At 55.5% G+C, this 25,334-nt stretch overlaps 1 protein-coding gene across 1 annotated transcript; it reads right to left on the bottom strand.

Annotated features, from left to right (window-relative positions):
• Positions 1-1,820: 1,820 nt before the first annotated feature.
• Positions 1,821-21,013, bottom strand: GBX1 (gastrulation brain homeobox 1). The gene is made up of 3 exons (XM_038755937.1): positions 20,916-21,013; positions 20,320-20,816; positions 1,821-2,521 (listed from the first exon to the last, which is right to left on the bottom strand). The coding sequence occupies exons 1-3, from the start codon at positions 21,011-21,013 to the stop codon at positions 1,956-1,958; spliced, it is 1,161 nt and encodes a 386-aa protein (XP_038611865.1). The 3' UTR covers positions 1,821-1,955.
• Positions 21,014-25,334: the final 4,321 nt, after the last annotated feature.

Consider the following 25,334-nt stretch of genomic DNA (forward strand, 5'->3'; position numbering starts at 1 on the left):
CCTTCATCTCTCCCTCCCACCACTGTACACCTGGTTTCTAGTCCTCACCCCCTTTGGTGGAGAACTGGGTGGGTTTGAGGGGCCGGAACCCTGCCCCGTGAAACCCACCCCGGGTTTACTTCCCTGCAGGGGAGGCTGCCCCTCTGCCCTCGCTCTCCAGCTCTCCGGGACAGACCTTGGGGGGTCGGGGGATGAGGAGGGATCTGACTCGGCAGCCTGCCCTAGAGAGACCTGACCACCCGGCTCCGGCTCCGCCAAAGGGGACCCGGAACTCAGCGAGGGGGTCAAGGCCGGGGCCTTGGCCTCCCCAGACTCGGCCACTGAGAACCAAGAGGAGAGGACCTCGGGGCCCGCGTGAAGCTCAACCCTTAGGCTTTGGTTAGCAACAGACTGGCTTTGAGTAAACAGCACCAACCAAGCCCATGCTCAGACTGCCCTGCTGTGCCGTGCCGGGGTGAGGGTAAGGAGGACAGGGCAGTTGCTGGGAGGAGGGAAGGGGGGTGCAAGGAACTGCTTTCCTTTTCTCTGATTCCCCTGAGCTAAATCTCGACCTCTGCTCCTGGGTCCCCTTGTCTCTCAATATGACGAGACTGGCAGGTGCTGTGGTCTTTGCTTTATCATTTCCTTCTGCAATCCGCCTCTGGCCCGAGTGCCCCCTGCCCAGTCCTGCCCCTTTTCCAAGTTCTCTCCCCGGACACCCAGGGGCCCTCCCCAACAGTGCTACGGGCTACCCCCAGGCCTGGCCTCTGTCACCCCAGCGCCCATACAACCAGTTCCTGCCTCCCCCTACCCTCTCCTCTCCCGCACGAACCCTTGCCCCTCTCACTTCCTGCCTTCTGTCCCGCCGGGATCTCTTTCTCTAGAGTCACAACCCCACTTTAGTCTCCTCCATAGCCACTGCCCACAACACAGCCGTCGGTGCCAACCTCTGCTTCCCCCGTCCCGCTCTCCCTCCCTCCCCCCCCGTGACGTGTGTAGCAGGCTGGAGGCTGCAGGGAGGAGGATGTCACCTAAACCCCCGAGGAGAGTGGCAGGGGCCAACTGCGGGTGAGGCCCCCTCCCCGCGCAAGCCCAGGCCTCCGCTGGTGGGGCAGAAAAGGACGGAATGGCCGGTCTCCTTTACGTAGAAAATAATTTATTGGAGAAACCACAAATGTACATGGACTAGGCCCCCAGTCGGAGTGTCCCTGACCCACCCACCCCAGCCAGACTGGGGGCCTGGACACGCACACATGCACACACATACTCACTCACTCACTCCCACCCAACCAGCCCTGGAGGGCAACCCCCTTCTCCAAGCCAGCCCAAAAGCCAAGGAAGGAGACAGGGGCTGGGGACAGAGCTGCGTTTGCATCTTGGAAGGTCTCGCCCCCGCCGCCCTCCATGTGTGGTGACCGGCCCCGGGACACAGGGAGGTGGAGCGGGGCTCTGGGCCAGGGGATGACCGAGTCCGGGGCCTCCCTCGTCCCTCCCCATGGGGTGCGGACAGATCCACGCACACGTACACTCGCACACACACAGAGCTCTGTATGTAGAGACTTTACACCAAATAAATAGGGAGCTGGGGTACTACCGTGGGCAGGGCGGGAGGGAGCGCCTCCGTCCCCAATCCGGAACTGGGCCTGGAACGGTCGTTCCCATCCTCTTTGGTCCCCAGACACCTCTTTCCTCCCACCCCTTGGGTCTCAGCCGTTCCTCAGTCATCCTGGCTCCCGGGCCCCACCGTTCCTTGGCCCCCAACCCCTGGGCAATGGAGGTGGGGACCGGGAGACCAGGACCTCCCCCTACCCAGCCCACCACCCTCTCCGGGTCTCCTCCCACCAGCCAGCTCCGAGGCGGGCGCGGTGCTCCCCAGAGCCGAGTGGGTGCAGACACGGGCTCCCCGGAGCCGAACGGTGACAGGCCTGACTGTCCCCGGCTGCCCGGTCCGTCCGTCCTTCCGTCCGGGTGCCTGCTCAGGGCCGGGCCCCCTGCTCCAGCTGCTGGTGTTGGCTCCGCACAGCAAACCTGTTCACATGCACAGGGATGGGCACGACGATCTTGGGGTTCCGGACGGGCTCCCCGGAGCGGCTGCTCACGTTGCCGGCCTTGATGCGCTTCCACTTGGCGCGGCGGTTCTGGAACCAGATCTTGACCTGCACCTCGCTGAGCTTCAGGGCGTGGGCGATCTGCGACCGCTCGGTCAGGCTCAGGTACTTCTTGCAGTGGAACTCCTTCTCCAGCTCCAGCAGCTGCTCACTGGTGAAGGCCGTGCGCCGGCGCCGGCTCTTGCCCCCCGGCACCGCGGCCCCGGCTGGCCCCGGGCTCCCATCGCCGACGCCCCCCGGGCAGCCCTTCAGCTTCACCTTGGGCCCCAGCAGGGCCCCGGCGGGCCCCACGACCGCCGCGCCGTCCCGGAAACCGTCGTCGTTGTCGTCGTCGCTGTCGCCGCCCGAGCCCTCTTCCTCTGGCTCGCTACCCGCCGGCTCCCCGGCCAGCCCTTCCGGCTTCTCCTCGTCCGAGCTGTACGCCTTCCCCTCAGCTGCGGGGGTGGGGATGGGGGCGGCGGCACGCCGGCGGTGGGGGACAGGGAAGTTGGATGGGACAGAGGAGGGGGTGATGGGAGACGGATGGGTGGGGAGGACGGGAGGCCCAGAGAATCGCAGGGGGACGAGGCAAAGAATGGAGAGGGAGATTGACAGATGATTGACAGGCAGTAAGAAAGGGGAGACAGACCGGGCCGGGAGATGAGCACGGTGGGGTGGGATGGACATTCGGATGGAGCGAGAGGGGCCGGGGCAGGGGCCGGGGGAGAGGACAGAGAGAAATGAGGAGAAAGGCATTAACCAGCACAAGACTTCACCATAGCAGGGAGGGGGAGGCAAGAAGGGGGAGTTCAGAATAGCTCTTCTCCCCATGGGGCTTTCCCCATCCCGGTCTACCCTCCCATCTACTTCTCTGCTGGCTCCATGGCACCTGCCCCGGCCCAGAGTTCCCCATCCCGACCTTTATCTGGGGCTCCCTTGGAAGTCCCGTGGAGGAGAGCCGGATGGAAGTCCTCCATTTGGGGGGCCTCTCGGAGGGACCAAGGAACCGATCCACAGTCCACACCTCTTCCTGGGAGGAAGAGGAGTTGTCTGCCCACCCTCGTCTGTCGGACCGCCTTCCCGCCCCTCCTCTCATCCTGGGTCAGTGACCTCCAGCCTGCTGCTCCCTCCCTCACCTGGCTGGACTAAGGGCAGAATCCTTTTTTTTTTTCTCCAGTGGTACTTGTTAAACACTTAATACGTGCCAGGTACTGCACTAAGCCCTGGGGCAGATACAGGTTGGACGTGGTCCCTGTCCCACATGGGGCTCACCGTCTCTCTTCCCCATTTTACAGATGAGGTATCTTGAGGCACAGAGAGGTAAACATGGCTTGCCCAAGATCACACAGCAGACAAGTGGTGGAGCCAGGATTAGAAACCAGGTCCTTCTGACTCCAGGGCCTGTGCTCTACCTACTAGGCCACGCTGCTGGCATAAACCAGGCCAGAGGGAAGCCTCAAATAGCTGACAGCTCCCCTCTCCTTCAAGAATGGGGCAACCGGGCCCAGGCCCCTTCCTCCTCTGGGTCAGGCTTCCAGGCTTCCCTCCTGCCAACTTCTGCGCCCCCTCCCCTTCACCCAGCACCCCAGACCTGTCCTCTCTCCTTGGGGGAAAGGCTCTTACTCCCTTTGCTATCACTCCCTTCTCCTTTCCCACCCCTTCACTCCCCACAATTTCCTACTGGCCCTGCCTCATACACATTGTCAAGGAGGCCAAACCCAGCAGAGAGACCTGCCCCGGGGCTGGCAGGTGGCAGGAGGAGCTGGGGACGGAGAGAGCCAGAGGGCTGAGGAAGAGGGGGAAGGACTGAGGCAGAGGAGGCTTTACAAGGGGGAGGGAACAGAAAGGAAACGGGAGTACGTGGATTTCCAGATTGACCTCCGGCCCAGGGGGACCGGGACACCCAACGGTTCAAAATCCCGAATCTTCGTTTTAGCCACGAGCTTGGGTCTTCTCACCCACTGAATCACTAACCAAGGCGGCCAACGAGCCACTTCATCACCTCTTTCTGCGCCTATCCCAACACTAAATCGGTTTGGGGTTTGATAAGCAAAAAAACCAGGCAACCATCAGCAGGGAACACCCTTTAGCACAGCTCCTTGAACCCCCAAATCACACCTGAGCCACGTTAGGGCTTCCACCCCCAACAAGTCATGTCCCTGCTTCCTTTCCCGGCATCACTGTGTGCATGCCTTTTTTTTATTGTATTCGTTAAGCGCTTACTACGTGCAAGGCACTGTACTAAGAGCCGGGGTAGATACAAAGTAATCAGATTGGACACAGTCCATGACTCACATGGGGCTCACAGTCACCCGCCTTCCCTGGGACCTGCTAACACTCAGAGCCCACCCCCGGCCTGTTCCCTCCTCAGCACCGGCTGTGGTCTCCCCAGCTGGGCTAGCCCCCCTCCTCTTCCAGCCCCAGCCTCTCCAGTCTCCATCCTGGGCCCCTCCTCCCTCTGCCCCCCCACCAACCTAGTCCCAGCCAGGGCTCCTGCACCCAGTGACCTGCTTTTTTTGTTTTTTATGGTATCCGTTAAGCGCTTTACTACGTGTGCGGCTGTGTACTGAGCGCTGGGGTGGATAAACAGGTTAGACACGGTCCCTGCCCCACCTGGGCCTCGCAGTCTCCGTGGGAGGATTCAATCCCCGTTTTACAGGTGAGATAACTGAGGCATGGAGAAGGGAAGTGACTTGCCCAAAATCACACAGCGGACACGTGGCAGGGCCACAATTAGAACCCAGGTCCCTGTGACTTCCAGGACCGTGCTCTTTCCACTAGGCCACGCTGCTGCCCGCTCATTGGCCACAGAGGATGGTCCCCCCAGCTTTGATCCCCCCTTCCTTCCTCTCCCCCTCATCCCCCCTTCATCCCCCCATCTTACCTCCTTCCCTTCCCCACAGCACCTGTATATATGCATATATGTTTGTACATATTTATTACTCTATTTATTTATTTTACCTGTACGTATCTATTCTATTTATTTTATTTTATTAGTATGTTTGGTTTTGTTCTCTGTCTCCCCCTTTTAGACTGTGAGCCCACTGTTGGGTAGGGACTGTCTCTATATGTTGCCAACCTGTACTTCCCAAGCGCTTAGTACAGTGCTCTGCACACAGTAAGTGCTCAATAAATACGATTGATTGATTGATCCCATCTTCTATGCCCGACTCGCCTATTCTTCCTGGCCTGGATCCCATCTCCTTCTTCCCTCAAGCATTCCATTCCCTGCCCCTTCCTTTGCTTTCTCTTCTGCCCAGACCTGCTCTTCTCCCTTGTCGCCATCCCTTCTCCATCTCCCCCAGGCCCCTAGTCTGAACCTCCTCCTATTTACCTCTGGCTCCTCCTACTCCCTTGCTCTCCATTCATTCATTCAATTGTATTTATTGAGCGCTTACTGTGTGCACAGCACTGTACTAAGCACTTGGACAGTACAATTCAGCAAGAGAGACAATCCCTGCCCAACAACGGGTTCACAGTCTAGAAGCGGGGAGACAGACATCCAAACAAGTAAACAGGCATCGATATAAATAAATAGAATTATAGATATAACATTTCAAGACTTTGTCCTTTGATTTGTTTTCTGTTTACCAGTCACTGTAATTTCAAGCTTTTTTCTTGCTTCTCTATGTAATATCATGGCAGACTCACTCAAACATTTTAGCAGCTTCATCCAGGTCACCACAAGCAAGAATTTTAAGACCACTAGCTGTAATCAGGGCTTTGGCATCATCAACTCGAGTACCTTGTAACCGTACCACAATAGGTATTGTAATATCCAAATCTTTCACTGCCATGACTATGCCTTGGGCAATAACATCACATCGCATGATCCCACCAAAAATGTTTACTAGAATAGCCAGCACCTTTTTATCTGAAGTGATCAGCTTGAAGGCTTCCGTTACTTGATGGACTGTAGCACCACCACCAACATCAAGGAAATTGGCCGGAGTCCCTCCATGACGTTTAATTATACCCATTGTGGCCATAGCCAAGCCAGTACCATTCACTCTCCATCCCTTCGCCCCCCCAGGTGCCCATCTGTACTAAGCGCTTGGGAGAGTGCAATATAACAGTAAACAGACACATTCCCTGCCCACTACGAGCTTACAATCCAGGCCAGTGAGGGCCAGGGGGCTACAGGGAGGGAGGCCAAGCGATTCCACAGTCCTCCATGGGTGCCTGTTTTGGCTCCAAAGCGTGGGTGAGAGGTGCTTACTTACTGTTCCGATAGGACCTACTGTTCCTAGTGGGCCACGCATTCGGGACATGGGAAATGGAGTGGGGAGAGAAATGGGGAAAGAAAAGAAGAAAGAAGGCGGAGGATGAGGCGGCGGTAGACAAGAGGAGAGGGCAGAAAGAAGGGGAAGGTCAGAGGGGAGAGAGGGTCAGGGAGTTAGAAACTTTCAATGCACCAGTGATTTGCTTACGCCCATATTTGCATACTTCGGCTAAGGAGCAGAGGGGGGGAAGAGGTGCCTGTCACTTGTCCCACACTAGAGTATCTTATTACAGTCTAACCTCCTCTCTACTCCTAGTGCCGGTGCCAAAACAATCTTGACTTCAATAAGCCCCTCTCCAGTTTCCTCCCTGGCTCTCCATCACACCCCCTTCAGCCTCTCTTCAACCGCACTTGGCCCCGCACACTCCGTACTTCCTTCACCTCCCCCTCATTTTGGGGGGGCGGGGAGCCCCACACTGTTTTCCCTGGTCCCGGACTCAGCATCCCAGTGGGCCCCTCCTGTGCACCGCAACCTCGCGGGCCCCGGGTCGACGCGCCCTCTGGACGGAGCCCTGAATTCCCTGGCCGCTGGCGACTCCCTGCAGGGCCCAGCCTGTGGGCCTTGAGGCAGAGGGGTGGGAAATTCTGGGTAGTCTGGATCAACTCGGGTTGCTCTGTGGTCCTCACATGGGAATGAGGATCTCCTGGTGGTAGGCCCTGTTGCTAAGGTGCCCTCTCCTGAGGATGAGGGGTCTAAGGAGCAAGTGGGCTCGCTTGCCATCCCTCCCAACCTGCCCCTCGTGGGCTCGGTGGAGGTATCTATTCTTGATCCCGGTCCTTCCGACGCAGGTCAGAGCTGGCTCCATTACCTATCGAACAGAGACTCCATTTGCAACCGCCTGTGTGGCTTCTGCCCCCGGCCCACGTCATCCCCCTGGCCTGGAATGCCCTCCCTCCCTACATCCACCAAGCTAGCTCTCTTCCTCCCTTCAAGGCCCTACTGAGAGCTCACCTCCTCCAGGAGGCCTTCCCAGACTGGGCCCCCTCCTTCCTCTCCTCTTCCTCCCCCTCTCCATCCCCCCCGCCTTACCTCCTTCCCTTCCCCACAGCACCTGTATATATGTATATATGTTTGTACGTATTTATTACTCTATTTTACTTGCACATATCTATTCTATTTTGTTAATATGTTTTGTTTTGTTCTCTGTCTCCCCCTTCTAGACTGTGAGCCCACTGCTGGGTAGGGACCGTCTCTATATGTTGCGCCCACTGCTGGGTAGGGACCGTCTCTATATGTCGCCAACTTGTACTTCCCAAACGCTTAGTACAGTGCTCTGCACACAGTAAGCGCTCAATAAATACGATTGATTGATTGATTCTGCCCCCATGGAAACTGTCGGCCGCCTTAGGGGTCAGAGGAACTGGACGGGTCCTGCTGTTGGCAACTTACTGGGGGCAGATCTCGCCCCTGACCACCTCCCCCGGATCCAGCAGCCTCTGGCCGGTCTCTTGCAGGTAAGTCTTGCAGGTAAGTCTCGGGAGCCAGGATGAGGGTCTCCACTGTGAACTTAGTACACAGTACTAGAGCTTAGTACAGTGCTCTGCACATAGGAAGCGCTCAATAAATACGATTGATTGATTGATTGTGAACTGGTTGTAAACTGGGACTCAGGGGCGAGGCGCTGCTCGGCCGGCGCCCCCTGGTGGATGAAGCCTGGAATGCCCTCCCTCTGCCCCTCCGCCAAGCTCGCTCTCTTCCTCCCTTCAAGGCCCTACTGAGAGCTCACCTCCTCCAGGAGGCCTTCCCACACTCAGCCCCTTCCTGCCTAACCCCCTCGTCCCCCTCTCCATCCCCCCGTCTTACCTCCTTCCCTTCCCCACAGCACCTGTATATATGTTTGTACATATTTATTACTCTATCTTACTTGTACATATCTATTCTATTTATTTTATTTTGTTAGTATGTTTGGTTTTGTTCTCTGTCTCCCCCTTTTAGACTGTGAGCCCACTGTTGGGTAGGGACTGTCTCTATATGTTGCCAACCTGTACTTCCCAAGCGCTTAGTACAGTGCTCTGCACACAGGAAGTGCTCAATAAATATGATTGACTGATTGATTTGTACATATTTATTACTCTATTTATTTATTTATTTTACTTGTACATATCTATTCTATTTATTTTATTTTGTTAGTAAGTTTGGTTTTGTTCTCTGTCTCCCCCTTTTAGACTGTGAGCCCACTGTTGGGTAGGGGCTGTCTCTATATGTTGCCAACTTGGACTACAGTAAGCGCTCAATAAATACGATTGATTGATTGATTGATTGATTGAAGCCTGGCCAAAGCTCAGCCGAAGTCCAGGTCTCCGCTTCCTGGGGTCCAGGTCTGTGGTCTAGGGCCCAGGGGTCCAGAGGCCGGGCCCACGGGCCACTTGGTGAGGTGGGAAATGGAGTCCAAGGCCACCCATGGGGCCCGCTCTGGGGGCTCGGGTCACCGTCCTGAACCGCCCGGCTGGCTGAACCCAACTTCGATGGAGGAAGCCAGGACGGGCCTCATCTCAACAACGGGTCAGGCCTGGAAAAGGGCCCCGGGCCAAGGGGTCCCCGGTCGGGTGTTGGGGGGACTCTCCGACTGAAGGACAGAAGGCCGCCTGTCTGGCACTATCCGGGGAGATCCCGCAGCTGCAGCCGGGTGGGATGACAGGCTCGTGCGTTCGTGGGAAACCGCTGATGGTGAGGGGAGAGAATTGCCTTGGATTCCCAGCCACAGGAACCCACAGCCCAGAACGAGGATGCCCTCAAGCTCCCCGGGCCTCTCCTAGATGGCACAGCTCCAACCCACGTGACAGACAGAGGATCACTCTCTCCCACTTCAGAGCCTTCTTGAAGACACATCTCCAAGAGGCCTTCCCCGACTAGGCCCTCATTTCCTCTCTCCCACTCCCTTCTGCATCACCTTTTATTCTCCCCTCCCTCGGCCCCGCAGCACTCACGTCCATATCCGTAGTATATTTATTTTACTTAGTTTAATGTCTATTTCCTCTAGGCTGTAAGCGCACGTTGTGGACAGGGAACATATCTACTAACTCTGTTATAGTGTCCTCTCCTGAGTGCTTAGTACAGTGCCCTGAACTCCGCAAGTGCTCAATTAAGACCATCGATATTAGCCTCGGTACTGTATGACCATTTCCCCATCTCTCACAGCTCTCCCAAATACAGAGAGCTCGCTCCGCTGACAGCCAAAAATTCTCTCCTCCCTGTCCTTATGAATCAGGATCCCTCACTTCCCTTTCCTAAAAGTCCGGAGCCCTTTTTGTGATTTCTGGGCCAAGCCCCTCCTTCCGATCTGTCCCTACCCAGACGATCTTGGCCACTGCTTTTAACCACTGACCTCTAGACTTCGAGCTCATTAGGGGCAGGGAATGTGTCTGTTTATTGTTGTATTGCCCTCTGCTGAGTGCCTAGTTCAGTGCTCTACACACAGTAAGCGCTCAGTAAATACAATTGACTGACGGACCTCTACCTCGCTTCTCCCCGGTCCGATTCCTCTCTTTCCTCACCCTGGGTAAAGAAACCCATCCCCGCCTCTATACCTAGCTTTCTCCCCCTCACTGCTTCTAAATACAATCCTCCCCATCCCTCCCAATACAGTCCCATTCCCATCATTCCCACCCGCCCCTCCAGCCCAATTCCAAATCCCGTGAATCCCCGCAGAGTCCTCCAAGCACTCCCAATGCCGAGCTCACTCCCCTGATACTCGGTGCTGTTTCCTCTCCATTATATTCCCAGCCTAGATTCTTCGTCCCATCGCTGCTATTCAGAGACTCCCCCGATCTCTTAGAGTTCGTAATCTTTTCCAAATATAGAGGGCTCTCTCCGCCTCTAAGGCTCTCACCGAGTTCAAGCTCCCTTTGTGCCCGCTCTCCTATTTGGCAGTGTCTCCCGTCTCGTCCAGGGATTCCCAAAGCACTCGGCCCAGCAGCGGCGTGAGGTACATTTCAAGGCAAATCATGCAGGACGCACAGTGTCACACCACGGCGTGCCCATCTAACCAGAGCTAGTAGATGGGCGGTGCCCAGATTGGCATTTGCTGTCAGGGCCTGGGGGAGAAGGGGATAAGGGGGTGCTTCTGTTTTATCAATGTCCCCAGATAGAGTCTGGGATCTGTTACTTCCCACGTCCTTGTCACTGGGTCAATTGGCAGCGGTGCCTAGTGGAAAGAGTCTGGGACTGGGAGTCAGAGGACCTGGGTTCTGATCCTGTCTCTGCCGCTTGGCAGCTGTGTGACCTCGGGCAAGTCGCTTCACTTCTCTGAGTCTCAGTTATCTCATCTGTCAAATGGTGATTAAGACTGTGAACCTCATGTGGGAGGGACCGTGTCCAACCCGATTATCTTGTATCTACCCCAGCATTTAGTACAGTGCCTGGCATGTGCTTAACAAACACCATAAAAAAATACCCAAAAAGAAACTGTCCTCTCCCAAGTGCTTGGTACAGTGCTCTGTCCACAGTAGGTGCTCAATAGATACTATTGATTGATTGATTGGGTGATTCAAGCCCCCTCAGGCTTGATCTAGCCAGGGTGCAGTTTAAGGAGTATGTCTTCTGCTGTGAGCAGAGTTCTGGTTTTACACATACACACGCATGCACACGTGTGCGCGCGCACACACACACACTGGAGCCAGAAATGCAGGTGTGTCCAGGTCACCAAACACCCCACCCAGGTTGAGGGGCAGAAGAGCGAGGCAGGGAGACCCCCTCGTCTCACCACCTCTGCTCTCGGAAGCTCTGCTGTTCGCCGGGGAGAGTGGGATGCGGAAAGGGCGGCCCCAGCCCACTTTGCCCATGCCTAAAACTAGCTCTGCCATCACACACTGCCAGGTCCATCCCTCCAAACACCCAGACGAAGGAAGCCACAATTATTATCGTTATTATTGTTATCAACCCACGGCGACTTTTGCTATATCACGATGGGGCCAGCCCAGCCCTGCACCTACTTTCCCCAACTCAGGTCAGTATGAAGCCCTCCCCTTCCCTCTGGGCCATTATGCCTAGTTCGGGTTGTTCTCCGTAGTCACCGGGCCCAGAGCTGCAGCCACCCAGAGGGGCCCGGCCAGTGAGCCCCTCTGCTAGACTGTGAGCCCATTGTTGGGTAGGGATTGTCTCTATCTGTTGCCAAATTGTACTTTCCAAGCGCTTAGTACAGTGCTGTGCACACAGTAAGCACTCAATAAATACGATTGAATGAATGAATGAATCCCTCGTCCCATTGGTTTCCAGCTGTGGGAGCAAAGCAGCTTGGCCTGGTGGAAAGAGCATAGGCCTAGGAATCAGAGGACCTGGGTTCAAATCTCCACTCTGCCACTTGCCTGCCGTATAATATTGGACAAGTCACCTAACTTCCCTGTGCCTGAGTTATCTCATCTGTAAAATAGGGGTTAAGAGGCCCGTGTGGGACATGGACTGTGTCCAGTCTATCTCGTATCTACCCCAGTGCTTAGTACAGAGCCTGGCACACAATAAGCACTTAAGAAATACTTTTTTCTTTTTTTTTTTTTAAAGCCTCCATCACCTCAGCAGCCTCTGACTGGATCTAAGGACTGAAAAGGCTCCACTCTGGCTGGGAAACAGAAGGTGAGTTTTGAAAAAATAGCAACTACTTGCTTCTTCCGTACACACCTGGTCCTCACTTTGTCTCTGCATTCGAAGAGGGCAACTGGGCACCTAGGCGCTTTCTACTTCCCATCAAACCCTCTCCTAGTCCCATCACACACAAATCCAAGTTTCATTTTCCCATCTCCCTCAATAGAGGGAGAAGCAGCGTGGCTCAGTGGAAAGAGCACGGGCTTTGGAGTCATGAGGTCATGAGTTCAAATCCCAGCTCCGCCAATTGTCAGCTGTGTGACTTTGGGCAGGTCACTTGACTTCTCTGTGCCTCAGTTACCTCATCTGGAAAATGGGGATTAAGGCTGTGAGCCCCCTGTGGGACAACCTGATCACCTTGTAACCTCCCCAGAGCTTAGAACAGTGTTTTGCACATAGTAAGCACTTAATAAATGCCATTATTATTATTATTAATAGAGACCTCACTCTTTCTCCCCGAGCCCAACACGAACCTTCCTCTAATAAGGTTCTGACCTTCCTCTAGAACCTTCCTCTGTTCAACTCTGTGTCCCATCACTCCCAGGAGAGGTTTTCTGTCTTTTCACCACAATGCATTCTATGGAGTCGGCCTGAAGCTACATCCCTTCCCCATCGTTGAGATGTAAATATGACTGATTGACTGTGCCCCAAATGGACAGCCCCCACTGTCCTCAGCACCCAGTTTGAAGCTCCTTTTCTGGGCTGTCGTGCCCAATTCTGAGTACTGCCTCTGTCCCTTTGGACCCTGTTCAGAGTTTGTTTGTTTTTTAATCTCCGAGCCATCATTATATTTATTGCTAACTAAGCCATCCTGCTCCTCATGTGTGGCTGGCAGCCAGGCTGCACTCTCCCCACCTTAAAAGCCTAATTGAAGGCACATCTCTTCCAAGAGGTCTTCCCAGACTAAGCACCCCCTTTCCTCTTCTCCCACTCTCTTCTCTATCACCTTGACATGCTCTCTTTGTTCTTCCCCCCTCCCATCCCCGCAGCACTTATGTACATGGGTGTCTTTTATCTATTTGTATTGATGTCTGTCTCCCCGGCTCTAGACTGTCAGCTTGTAGGCTGGCGTCAGATTGTGTCTGTGTACTGGGCAGGGAATGTGTCTGTGTATTGTACTCTCCCAAGCGCTTAGTACACTGCTGTGTAGTAAGCACTCAATAAATGCAGTTGAATGAATGAATGGAAATAGATCGTTTCCACGCTTCAAACCCTCTCCCCCCAGTGTCCATCCCTCACTCCTGGTCTTTCCTGTCACGGTTTTTAATAATGAGCTTTCAATTCCTTCTCCCAATCATTATCAGAACCACAGCCGAGGTCAGAACTTTTTCCCCTTTCGGGAAACTCGCAGACAGAGAAACCCTGCGGACGAAACCCTCCAAGTTCAGTTTATTCGACTTAAGAGAATTCTCATGGAAAACAAGCCATAGAAACTTAAGGAGTGTGACCAATTCTCTTCTCCCCACACAGCCCTGTTTGAGCTGGAGAGCCACTGTTCCTGGAGGAACTGTCCAACGGGTCAGAATAATAAATTGATTGTACGACTCAAGGTGCGATGGTGGGGGAAGGTGGGCAACAGGGGTGGGGTGATGAGAGAGAGACTGTATGCTCTACACTGTACACTCTAGACTGTAAGCTTGTTGTGGTCAAGGAATGTGTCAGTTTATTGTATTGTACTCTCCTAAGCGCTAAGTACAGTGCTCTGTAGTACTGTAGTATGTAATTAAGCGCTCAGCAAATTTGACTGAATGAACGGAAGCCCCAACTGGAACTTTTGCTTCATCTCCCATAACACTTTTAGACTGTAAACTTGTGTTTTGGGGTTTTTTTAAATGGCATTTGTTAAGGCTTAGAATGTGCCAGACACTGTACTAAGTGATAATCAGGTCCATGTCCCACATGAAGCTCACAGTCTTAATCCCTATTTTACAAATGAGAACTGAGGCACAGAGAAATTCGGGGACTCGGCCAAGTCACGCAGCAGAAACGTGGAGGAGCTGGGATTAAAACCCAGGCCCTTCTGACTCACGGGCCTGTGCTCTTTCCACTAGGCCACGCTGCTTCTTGTTGTGGGCAGGGAACATGTCTACCGACTGCCGTAGCGTACATCTCCCGAGTGCTTCATGCAGGCTCTGCCCACAGAAAGCGCTCAGTAAATGCCATTGATAACACTCGGTACTAGCTCGGGACAAAGAACCTGGGATGGTACTATGACAGTCACAATTCTCTCAGTGGCTTGCATAAAACCCAATATGGAGCTCATTCTCTTTCCCAACGCTCTTCAAACTGTGTGCTCTCTCTCCCTCCTTCCCTGCCCCCCTCCCCATCCCAGGATTCAATCAATCAGTCGCAATTATTAAGCCCTTACTGTGCGCAGAGCCCACAAGGAGCTTACAGCCTAAAGGGGGAGGCGGACATTAATATAAATAAATAAATGACGGATATGTACGTAAGTGCCGTGGGGCTGAGGGAAGGGTGAATACCGGGTGAATCTGGGGATTGAACTGCTTTTTTAAAGTGTTTTTCTTGCCTTTTCTTCCCATGACATCAAGCAGAGAGTTCTCTCCTTCCTACCCAGACTCCCCTCACCCAGTCTTCTCTGGAGGTGCAGATCTCCCTCCATCATCATCATCAATCGTATTTCTTGAGCGCTTACTATGTGCAGAGCACTGTACTAATCACACCATCACACACACACACGCGTATCTAGACGGTGAGCCTGGTGCCTTCTCTCTGATCTCCCATCCTCGTGTCTCTCTCCACTTCAATCCATACTTCATGCTGCTGCCCAGATTATCTTTGTCCAGAAACGCTCTGGACATATTACTCCCCTCCTCAAAAACCTCCAATGGCTACCGATCAATCTGCGCATCAGGCAGAAACTCCTCACCCTGGGCTTCAAGGCTCTCCATCACCTCGCCCCCTCCTACCTCACCTCCCTTCTCTCCTTCTACTGCCCAGCCCGCACCCTCCGCTCCTCCACCACTAATCTCCTCACTGTACCTCGCTCTCGCCTGTCCCGCCATCGACCCCCGGCCCACGTCATCCCCCGGGCCTGGAATGCCCTCCCTCTGCCCATCCGCCAAGCTAGCTCTCTTCCTCCCTTCAAGGCCCTGCTGAGAGCTCACCTCCTCCAGGAGGCCTTCCCAGACTAAGCCCCTTCTTTCCTCTCCCCCTCGTCCCCCTCTCCATCCCCCCATCTTACCTCCTTCCCTTCCCCACAGCACCTGTATATATGTATATATGGTTGTACATATTTATTACTCTATTTATTTATTTTACTTGTACATTTCTATCCTACTTATTTTATTTTGTTGGTATGTTTGGTTCTGTTCTCTGTCTCCCCCTTTTAGACTGTGAGCCCACTGTTGGGCAGGGACTGTCTCTATGTGATGCCAATTTGTACTTCCCAAGCGCTTAGTACAGTGCTCTGCACATAGTAAGCGCTCAATAAATACGATTGATTGATTGATTGATTGTTGGGTAGGGATGGTGTCTGTCGCCGAACTGTACTTTCCAAGCGCTTAGTCCAGTACTCTGCACACAGTAAGCGCTCCATAAACACGACTGACATGACTGAAGGCAGGTCCTGGCAAAAATCTTTCTCCCCAGAATTGTCACTAAAGGCTCACCGCCATCCCTTCAATGCCTGCCCTGTCACACACAGACACACACAGACACACACCCCATCCTTTCCAATATAAGGCAGTTTTCCACTCCCAGTTCCAAGGCAGACCCCGTAGGGCTCCCGGGAGGTTGGCTGTGGCCATCCCTCCTCTCGGCCCAAGCCCTCCCCTCCCCATCCCTCTTTTTGCCCGTGTCCCCCCCCCTCCAAGGGGTCACCGTCATCCCCCCGGGGCCGGAGGGGTCCGGACTGGGCCCCCTCCACACTCAGGCAACGCTCGCTCAATCAATCCATTGATTGATTGATTGGGACGGGGAAGGGGGGGCGGGGGCTTGGTTCTTTGGTCCCCTGGACGGGGGACGGGTCCTCCCCCCCCCCGCTCTGACCCCGGGCTGACCCTCCCGCGCCGATTGTTCCCAAATCGGATCCAGATCCTCAACTCCCTGCGCCCTCCGGTCCTTCCCGCCCGTTGCCTCGCTTAGCGCTCCCTCTCGCCCTCGCCCGTTTCGTTTAGCGCTCCCTCTCTCGTCCCGCCCCTCGCTTAGCGCTCCTTCATCAGCAATCAGCAATCGTATTTATTGAGCGCTTACTGTGTGCAGAGCACTGGACTAAGCGCTTGGGAAGTCCAAGTTGGCAACATCGAGAGACAGTCCCTACCCAACAGTGGGCTCACAGGCTAAAAGGGGGAGACAGAGAACAAAACCAGACTAACAAAATAAAATAAATAGAATAGATATGGACAAGAAAAAATCAATCAATCAATCGTATTTATTGAGCGCTTACTGTGTGCAGAGCACTGGACTAAGCGCTTGGGAAGTCCAAGTTGGCAACATATAGAGACAGTCCCTACCCAACAGTGGGCTCACAGGCTAAAAGGGGGAGACAGAGAACAAAACCAGACTAACAAAATAAAATAAATAGAATAGATACGGACAAGTAAAATCCATCAATCAATCGTATTTATTGAGCGCTTACTGTGTGCAGAGCACTGGACTAAGCGCTTGGGAAGTCCAAGTTGGCAACATATAGAGACAGTCATCATCAATCGTATTTATTGAGGGCTTACTGTGTGCAGAGCACTGGACTAAGCGCTTGGGAAGTCCAAGTTGGCAACATATAGAGACAGTCATCATCAATCGTATTTATTGAGGGCTTACTATGTGCAGAGCACTGGACTAAGCGCTTGGGAAGTACAAATTGGCAACATATAGAGACAGTCCCTACCCAACAGTGGGCTCACAGGCTAAAATGGGGAGACAGAGAACAAAACCAAACATACTATCAAAATAAAATAGAATAGATATGTACAAGTAAAATAGAGTAATAAATATGTACAAACATATATGCTTCTTCTCTCGTCCCTCCCCACCTTCGTTTAGCGCTCTCTCTCGACCCGTCCCTCGCTTAGCGCTCCCTCTCTCATCCCTCCCCACCTTCGCTTAGCGCTCCCTCTCGCCCTCGCCCGGCTTCGCTTAGCGCTCCTTCATCAGCAATCATCAATCGTATTTATTGAGCGCTTACTGTGTGCAGAGCACTGGACTAAGCGCTTGGGAAGTCCAAGTTGGCAACATCTAGAGACAGTCCCTACCTAACAGTGGGCTCACAGGCTAAAAGGGGGAGACAGAGAACAAAACCAAACATACCACCAAAATAAAATAAATAGAATAGATATGTACAAGTGAAATAGAGTAATAAACATGTACAAACATATATGCTCCTTCTCTCGTCCCTCCCCACCTTCGTTTAGCACTCCCTCTCTCATCCCTCCCCACCTTCGCTTAGCGCTCCCTCTCTCATTCCTCCCCACCTTCGCTTAGCGCTCCCTCTCGCCCTCTCCGTCTCGCTTAGCGCTCCCTCGTTCCTCCTCACCTTCGCTTAGCGCTCCCTCTCGCCCTCCCCCGGTTTCGCTTAGCGCTGTCTCTCGTCTAGTTCATTCATTCAATCGTATTTACTGAGCGCTTACTGCGGGCAGAACACTGTACTAAGCGCTTGGGGGAGTACAAAATGAGGATAAACAGGCACATTCCCTACCCACAACGAGCTCACAGTCTAGGTGGCGAGCTCCGTGATGGGATGGAGGTTGTGACTGAACTAATCATTTTGTAACAACGCCGCTCAGCACAGTGCTTGGCACATAGTAAGTATTCTCTATTCTACGGCACGGGTTTGGGAGTCACGGAGGACGAGGATTCTAATCTCTGCTCCCCCACTCGTCTGCGGCTGCGACTTTGGGCAAGCCCTTTCGCTTCTCTGGGCCTCAGATCCCTCATCTGTAAAATGGGGGTGAAGACTGTGAGCCCCACGTGGGACAACCTGATTACCTTGCCTCTCTCCCAACGCTTAGAACAGTCCTTGGCACGTGGTAAGCGCTTAACAAACACCATCATTATTATTATTACAAATACCGCTGTTATGTTACCTGCTCGGGGGCGTGGGTTTTGGCGAGATAACGTGGCGTGGTTCCCCCCCAAGGTCACTGGGTGAAGGGTCTCTGCCCGAGCAGGTGCCCCCCGCCCCCCCGGGTTTTCAGGGCCTGGGGTCCAGGAGGTCCCTTTCCTGCCCCTCCCCTTAGCTGAGCTCCAGAAGCAAGCGTCACTCGTCAGTCAATCCTATTTCCTGAGTGCTTACGGGGGGCAGGGCACCGCCCTAAGCGTTTAGGAGACTACCGTGGCCCAGGAGTCAGAAGGTCATAATAATAATAATAATAATGGCATTTATTAAGCGCTTACTATGTGCAAAGCACTGTTCCAAGCGCTGGGGAGGCTACAAGGTGATCAGGTTGTCCCACGGGGGGGCTCACAGTCTTCATCCCCATTTTACAGATGAGGTAACTGAGGCTCAGAGAAGTCAAGTGACTTGCCCAAAGTCACACAGCTGACAATTGGCAGAGCGGGGATTTGAACCCATGACCTCTGACTCCAAAGCCCGGGCTCCTTCCACTGAGCCACGCTACTTCCTGAGTTATAGTCCCGGATCCGCCCCTTGTCTGCTGTGTGACCTTGGGCAAGTCACTTTCCTTCTCTGGGCCTCAGTTCCTTCATCTGGAAAATGGGGATGAAGACTGTGAGCCCCACGTGGGACAACCTGAGGACCTTGTTTCTCCCCCAGCGCTTAGAGGCCTTCCCAGACTGAGCCCCTTCCTTCCTCTCCCCCTCGTCCCCCTCTCCATCCCCCCATCTTACCTCCTTCCCTTCCCCACAGCGCCTGTATATATGTATATATGTTCGTACATATTTATTACTCTATTTATTTATTTATTTTACTGGTACATATCTATCCTATTTATTTTATTTTGTTAGTATGTTTGGTTTTGTTCTCTGTCTCCCCCTTTTAGACTGTGAGCCCACTGTTGGGTAGGGGCTGTCTCTATATGTTGCCAACTTGTACTTCCCAAGCGCTTAGTACAGTGCTCTGCACACAGTAAGCACTCAATACGATTGATTGATTGATTAGAACCGTGCTTGGCACTTAGTAAGCGCTTAACAAGGACCGTCATTATTATTATTATTAGCAGCTGACACCCTAAGAGAACGGTTCCCTGCCCAGAGTAGTTTGGTTTAGGGCTCCCTCTCCCCTCTCCCGAGCCCCTAGTGTGGCTTATCGCCTCCCTCCCCATCCTGGGATTGCTTAGCACTCCGTGTTCCCCCGGCGCCTCGTCTGGCTTTAGCGCTCCGGGTCCGCGGGCCTGGGCTCAGCGCGGCCTCTGCCCCTCGGCCTCCTCCGCTCCGCCTCATTCATCCATTCATTCAATCGTATTTATTGAGCGCATCCTGTGTGCAGAGCACTGTACTAAGCGGTTGGGAAGTACAAGTTGGCAACATATAGAGACGGTCCCCACCCAACAACGGGCTCACAGCCTGCGGGGTCGACTTGGCGCCCCCTCATTCATTCAGTCATTCAATCGTATTGATGGAGCGGTTACTGTGTGCTAAGCGCTAGGGAAGTCCGAATCGGCAACAGAGAGAGAGAGAGAGCCGGTCCCTGTCCACCAACGGGCTGGCAGTGTGGACGGCCCGCCCTCCGGGCCCGGCCTCTCCTCGCCCGACCTCCGCCGGCGGGACGGTCCTAATAATAATAATAATGGTGGCATTTGTTAAGCGCTTACTATTAAGCACTGCTTACTACTAAGCACTTGTTAAGCACTGTTCTAAGCGCTGGGGGGATGCAAGGTGATCAGGGTGTCCCACGTGGGGCTCACAGTCTCAACCCCCCCTTTTACGGATGAGGGAACTGAGGCTCGGAGAAGTGACTTGCCCAAAGTCACACAGCTAAGTGGGAGAGGTGGGATTAGAACCCATGACCTTTGACTCCCAAGCGCGGGCTCTTTCCACGGAGCCACGCTGCTTCTCTAGAAGAGTGTTGGCCTTGGTGGCCTCAAAATTTGAACGCTGTGGGCAGGATCCAACCCCGTTGGATTTCGAGTCCAACGCCTTAACCTCTGGGTTAACCTCCATCCCCCGCATCTTACCTCCTTCCCTTCCCCACTGCACCTGTATATATGTTTGTACATATTTGTTACTCTATTTATTCTACCTGTACATATCTATTCTATTTTTTATTTTGTTGGTATGTTTGGTTTTGTTCTCTGTCTCCCCCTTTTAGCCTGTGAGCCCGCTGCTGGGTAGGGACTGTCTCTCTATGTTGCCAACTTGGACTTCCCAAGCGCTTAGTCCAGCGCTCTGCACACAGTAAGCGCTCAATCAATACGATTGATGATGATGATGATGGGCGGAGGGGGAGCCCGTCGGGGGGTCCCCGCGGCTCTTACCCGTTAGAGTCGGGAAAGTGTCGGCCAAGGGTGGTGGCGGCGGCGGCGGAGTGGTCGGGGCCGGTTTGTCCCGGGGCTGCGCGGGCCGGTCCGGGCGGAGCGAGCCGGGCTCGGGGCGGCCGCCGGCGTTGGCACGGTTGGCACGGTTGGCGCGGTTGGCGTCGGCGCCGCCGGCGCTGAGGTCCGGGGCCCCGTAGAAGCCGTCGGGGCCGTCGGGGAAGGCGGGCAGCGCGGCGGCCAGGGCCACCACCGACGGGGGCACGGGCGGGGCCAGCCCGGGGCAGAACGTGTTGCCCAGGCGGCCGGCGAAGGAGGCCAGCCCCGGGCCCAGGGCGGCCAGCGGAGGGCCGGGGGCCAGCGGAGGGCCGGGGGCCAGACCACCGGGGGCCAGCGGCGGCGGCGGCAGGACCAGGGGCCGGTACGGCAGGAACATGGGGTAGCCCGCGTACACCACCGGGCCCGGCCGCCCCGGGGGAGCCGCCCGGGGGGGAGGAGGGGGAGGAGGGGGAGCGGGGGCCGGACGGGGAGGAGGAGGAAGGGCAGGGGCAGGGGCAGGAGCAGGAGGAGGAGGAGGAGGAGGAGGACCACCGCCACCGCCGATCAGGGCGTCGATGGAGAAGGCGGTGCCCTGCCCGCCCCCGCCGGGGGGCCCCGGGGGCCCGGGGGGGCTGGGGGGCCCGGAGGGTCTCTGCATGGCGACGGCGCCCCCCGGGCCGCTTGCTTTGGGGAGGGGGTCCCCGGGGGGTCCCGGGCGGGGGGGGGTCCCGCGAGGTGTCTGGGGGAGCGGGGCCCGGCGCCCTGTGTCTCCGCCGCCACCGCCGCCCGCTCTCATAAGGACGGAGGGAGGGAGGGAGGGAGAGAGGGGGCGGGCCGGGGGTGTCGCCCTCCGGACTCATCCATCTTCCTCAAATTACGCTTCGCTTCTTCCCTCCGCCCGCCCGCCCACCCGCTCCCCCCATCCCCACCCCGGGACCCCCGGGCCGGCCCGCCCCCGGGCCCCCCGCCGCGCCCCCCGCCGCCCAACCAACTATTAGTAATGGAGATTGATGAGCCCGGACCCCGCCGCTTTGTGAAAGTTTGCGGCGGGCGGGGAGGGGGCGGCGGCAGCTGCCGCTGCTGCTGCGGCTGCTGCTGCTGCTGCGACGCCCCCCGCCCCCGGGGACTCGGCCGGGGCCGCCGCGGACGCAGGGAGAAAGCGGGACACCGAGCCGGAGGGGAGCGGGGCGGCCCCTATCAGAGAGCAGGAGGGAGGAGGGGAGCCCCGGGGGAGGGGAAGGGCGTTATAAGGGAGCCGGTGGGAGGAGGGGAGCCGGAGGGAGGAGGGGAGCCCTGGGGGAGCGTTATCATCATCATCAATCGTATTTATTGAGCGCTTACTATGTGCAGAGCACTGTACTAAGCGCTGTACTAAGCGTTATGAGAGCCGAAGGGAGGAGGGGAGCCCCGGTGGAGGGGGCGGGCGTTATAAGGGAGCCGGTGGGAGGAGGAGAGCCCTGGGGAAGCGTTATGAGAGCCGGAGGGAGGAGGGAGGAGGGGAGCCCCGGGGGAGGGCCCGTTGTAAGGGAGCCGGTGGGAGGAGGAGAGCCCTGGGGAAGCGTTATGAGAGCCGGAGGGAGGAGGGGAGCCCCGGGGGGGGCGGGAGGCCGAAGGACCGTGCTCCCGGACGCCGGAGGGGGGGGGCGGTCCTTCGCCCCAGCCCCGGGCGCCGCCCTCGGATCTTCGCTCACAGACACACACACACATTGAGTGTCTGTGTGTGTGTGTGTGTGTGTGAGCCTGGGCCTCCTTTCCCGCTCCCGCTGTCCGGGCCCCGCGGTGGGGGTCGGCGGGTGCCCTGGCCCCAGGAGCGCCGCCCTGCCCCTCTCCCCGACTGTTCCTTTGACTCCCTCTCGCCTTGAGTTTCCGCTCCGCCTGGTTCATCTTGCCCCCCCCCCCCCCGGCCCCATCCCCTGCCCCCTTTCTCCCGCCCTCGGCTCAGCCCTTCCCCCGCCCCGCCCCGCTCCGCTCCCCCACCCGCTCAACTTTCTCATTCCGCCCCCTCGCTTTTCTCCTTCTGCGCTCTTTGTCCGGGTGGGACCGCGGGAGCGCTCACACTGTGCTAAACGTCGCCCTGTGCCAGCTTGCCTCCTCCTCACTGTCGCTTATGCCCTCTGCGCTGGTCTCCTGGGGCTCCCTCATTCGGCCTGACCCTCTCTACCGCCCGCTGGGTTCTCTGTCTGTCAGTCAGTCAGTCAGTCCGTCTGTCCGTCTGGTCCCTGTGTGTGCCCGTCTCCCTGCATCTTTCGGTCTCTCCCGTCCCTGTCCCTGCCTCGGTGCCTGCCCGTGTCTCTGTGTGTGTGCGCGCCTCGCTCTTTCCCTCTCTGTTCTGCTATTAATTTCCCTGATTGGGTCCCCGGCTCCCGCGGCTGATGAGCCCTATTCATTCCCGGGCTTGACACTCTCGACCTGCCCCCGTCTGATTGCCGGGGGGCCGGCCCGGCGAGCGCTGATGAGCCCCAAGGGTCAGCGGCGCTAATTATCCGCTAATTGCAGATGACTCTGCTCACCTCCCCCGCCCCCCGCCCCCGGCTCTCCGCCGCAGAAATGGGGACTGGCGCCTTTTCCCCTTCTCCCGCCCGCCGGCCGACTCTCGGTTGGCACAGTGGACGCGCGGAGCAGAAGCCACGGTCGCCACGGTGGCCACGGTGGCCCCCCTCTAACGGGAGAGAAAAGACTCAGGCCTGACCAGGCCGGGGGCCGGAGGGCTGATCCTGGCTCCCAGGGTCGGTTCATTCATTCAATCCTATTTAATAATAATAATAATGGTGGTATTTGGTAAGCACCTGTATATATGTTTGTACATATTTATCACTCTATTTTACTTGAACATATCTATTCTATTCATTTGATTTTGTTAGTATGTTTGGTTTTGTTCTCTGTCTCCCCCTTTTAGACTGTGAGCCCACTGTTGGGTAGGGGCTGTCTCTATATATTGCCAATTTGTACTTCCCAAGCGCTTAGTACAGTGCTCTGCACATAGTAAGCGCTCAATAAATACGATTGATTGATGTGCAAAGCACTGTTCTAAGCGCTGGGGTAGATACAAGGTAATCGGGTTGTCCCACGAGGGGCTCACAGTCTTCATCCCCATTTTCCAGATGAGGGAACTGAGGCCCAGAGAAGTGAGGTGACTTGCCCAGCGTCACAGAGCTGACAAGTGGAGGAGCCGGGATTTGAACCCACGACCTCTGACTCCAAAGCCCGGGCGCTTTCCACTGACCCACGCTGCTTCCCGGCGCTTTATTGAGCGCTTACTGTGCGCAGAGCACTGTACTAAGCGCTTGGGAAGTCCAAGTTGGCAACATATAGAGACGGTCCCTACCCAACAGCGGGCTCACAGTCTAGAAGTTGCCTCCCCCTTCTCCCCCGCCGGACCGGGCTGGAGCAGGGATCCGAGGCTTACGTTGTATCCCGGCTCTGCCACTTGTCTGCTGGGTGACCTTGGGCAAGTCGCTTCCCTCCCCTGGGCTTTAGATACCTCATCCGGAAAACGGGGATTGAGACTGTGAATCCCCCATGGGACGGGGGCTGCGTCCAAATCGATTTGCTCCTATCCGCCCCGGCGCTGAGTACAGTGCCTGGCACATAGTAAGGGCTCAGGAAAAACCATCATTATTATTATCCACCCCGGCGCTGAGTACAGTGCCTGGCACATAGTAAGGGCTTAGGAAAAACCATCATTATTGTTATCCGCCCCGGCGCTGAGTACAGTGCCTGGCACATAGTAAGGGCTTAGGAAAAACCATCATTATTATTATCCGCCCCGGCGCTGAGTACAGTGCCTGGCACATAGTAAGGGCTTAGGAAAAACCATCATTATTATTATCCTCCCCGGCGCTGAGTACGGTGCCTGGCGCATAGTAAGCGCTTAACGAATACCATAAAAAACAAAAAGACGAAAGCTGAGAGCACAGCACCGGTGCCGAAGGAACGACTCAGCAGGAGAGACCTGAGCCACTAAAGGAGAGAGAAAAGCCCAGGTTGTTCTGAATTAGATGACAGAGTAAGAGGGAAAGAGAGAGAGAGAGACATCCTCCAAGCTCAGGGGTGCTGAGGGAGAACTAGGTCAGACTGCAGAAGAGGGAGACCCAAGAAGCAGTGTGGTCTAGTGGAAAGAGCCCCATTATTCATTCATTCATTCATTCGTATTTATTGAGCACTTACTGTGTGCAGAGCACTGTAATAATAATAATGATGGCATTTGCTAAGCGCTTACTATGTGCAAAGCACTGTTCTAAGCGCTGTACTAAGCGCTTAGGACCTAGGACCTGAGTTCTCATCTGGGCTCTGCCACTTGTCTGCTGTGGGACCATAAGCAAATCACTTCACTTCTCTGTGCCTCAAGTGGTGACTCCTACTCCCTCCTACCTAGACTGTGAGCTCCATGTGGGATGGGGCTGTGTCCAACCTGATTAGTTTGTATGTACCCTGCGCTTAGAACAGGGCTTGGCACGTAGTAAGTGCTTAACAAATACCATTAAAAAAAGAGGGGGGGGGGGTAAGCAGGAGAGGCTTCTAGTCCGGATGAAGAGATTGGCTAAATTCCACTCATCAACACAGGGTGTCTTGACAGGTCAGCGATTGTCACTTAGGAAAACCCTGGACCTCAGAGACGGGTGTTGTTTTGGCCCTGGAAGCTCGTTGTGGGCAGTGACCGTGCCTGTCAACTCTGTTGTATTGTAATGATGGCATTTATTAAGCGCTTACTATGTGCAAAGCACTGTTCTAAGCGCTGGGGAGGTTACAAGGTGATCAGGTTGTCCCACGGGGAGCTCACAGTCTTAATCCCCATTTTACAGATGAGGTAACTGAGGCCCAGAAAAGTTAAGTGACTTGCCCAAAGTCACACAGCTGACAATTGGTGGAGCCGGGATTTGAACCCCTGACCTCTGACTCCAAAGCCCGGGCTCTTTCCTCTGAGCCATGCTACAATAAATATTGTACTCTCCAGAGCTCTTAATACAGTGCTTCGCACA

Source organism: Tachyglossus aculeatus, chromosome 13 (genome assembly GCF_015852505.1).
Source record: "Tachyglossus aculeatus isolate mTacAcu1 chromosome 13, mTacAcu1.pri, whole genome shotgun sequence".
Classification (NCBI taxonomy): domain Eukaryota; kingdom Metazoa; phylum Chordata; class Mammalia; order Monotremata; family Tachyglossidae; genus Tachyglossus; species Tachyglossus aculeatus.

What these genes read in the sequence shown, in the direction of transcription:
- GBX1 (XM_038755937.1), bottom strand. Translation starts at nt 21,013, where the DNA reads ATGCAGAGACCCTCCGGGCCCCCCAGCCCCCCCGGGCCCCCGGGGCCC. An exon ending in TCCATCGACGCCCTGATCGG is followed by an intron (nt 20,817 to 20,915) that starts CGGTGGCGGTGG and finishes TCCCCCTCCTCC; the next exon opens with CCCTCCTCCCCCCCGGGCGG. An exon ending in CACTTTCCCGACTCTAACGG is followed by an intron (nt 2,522 to 20,319) that starts GTAAGAGCCGCG and finishes CCACCCCCGCAG; the next exon opens with CTGAGGGGAAGGCGTACAGC.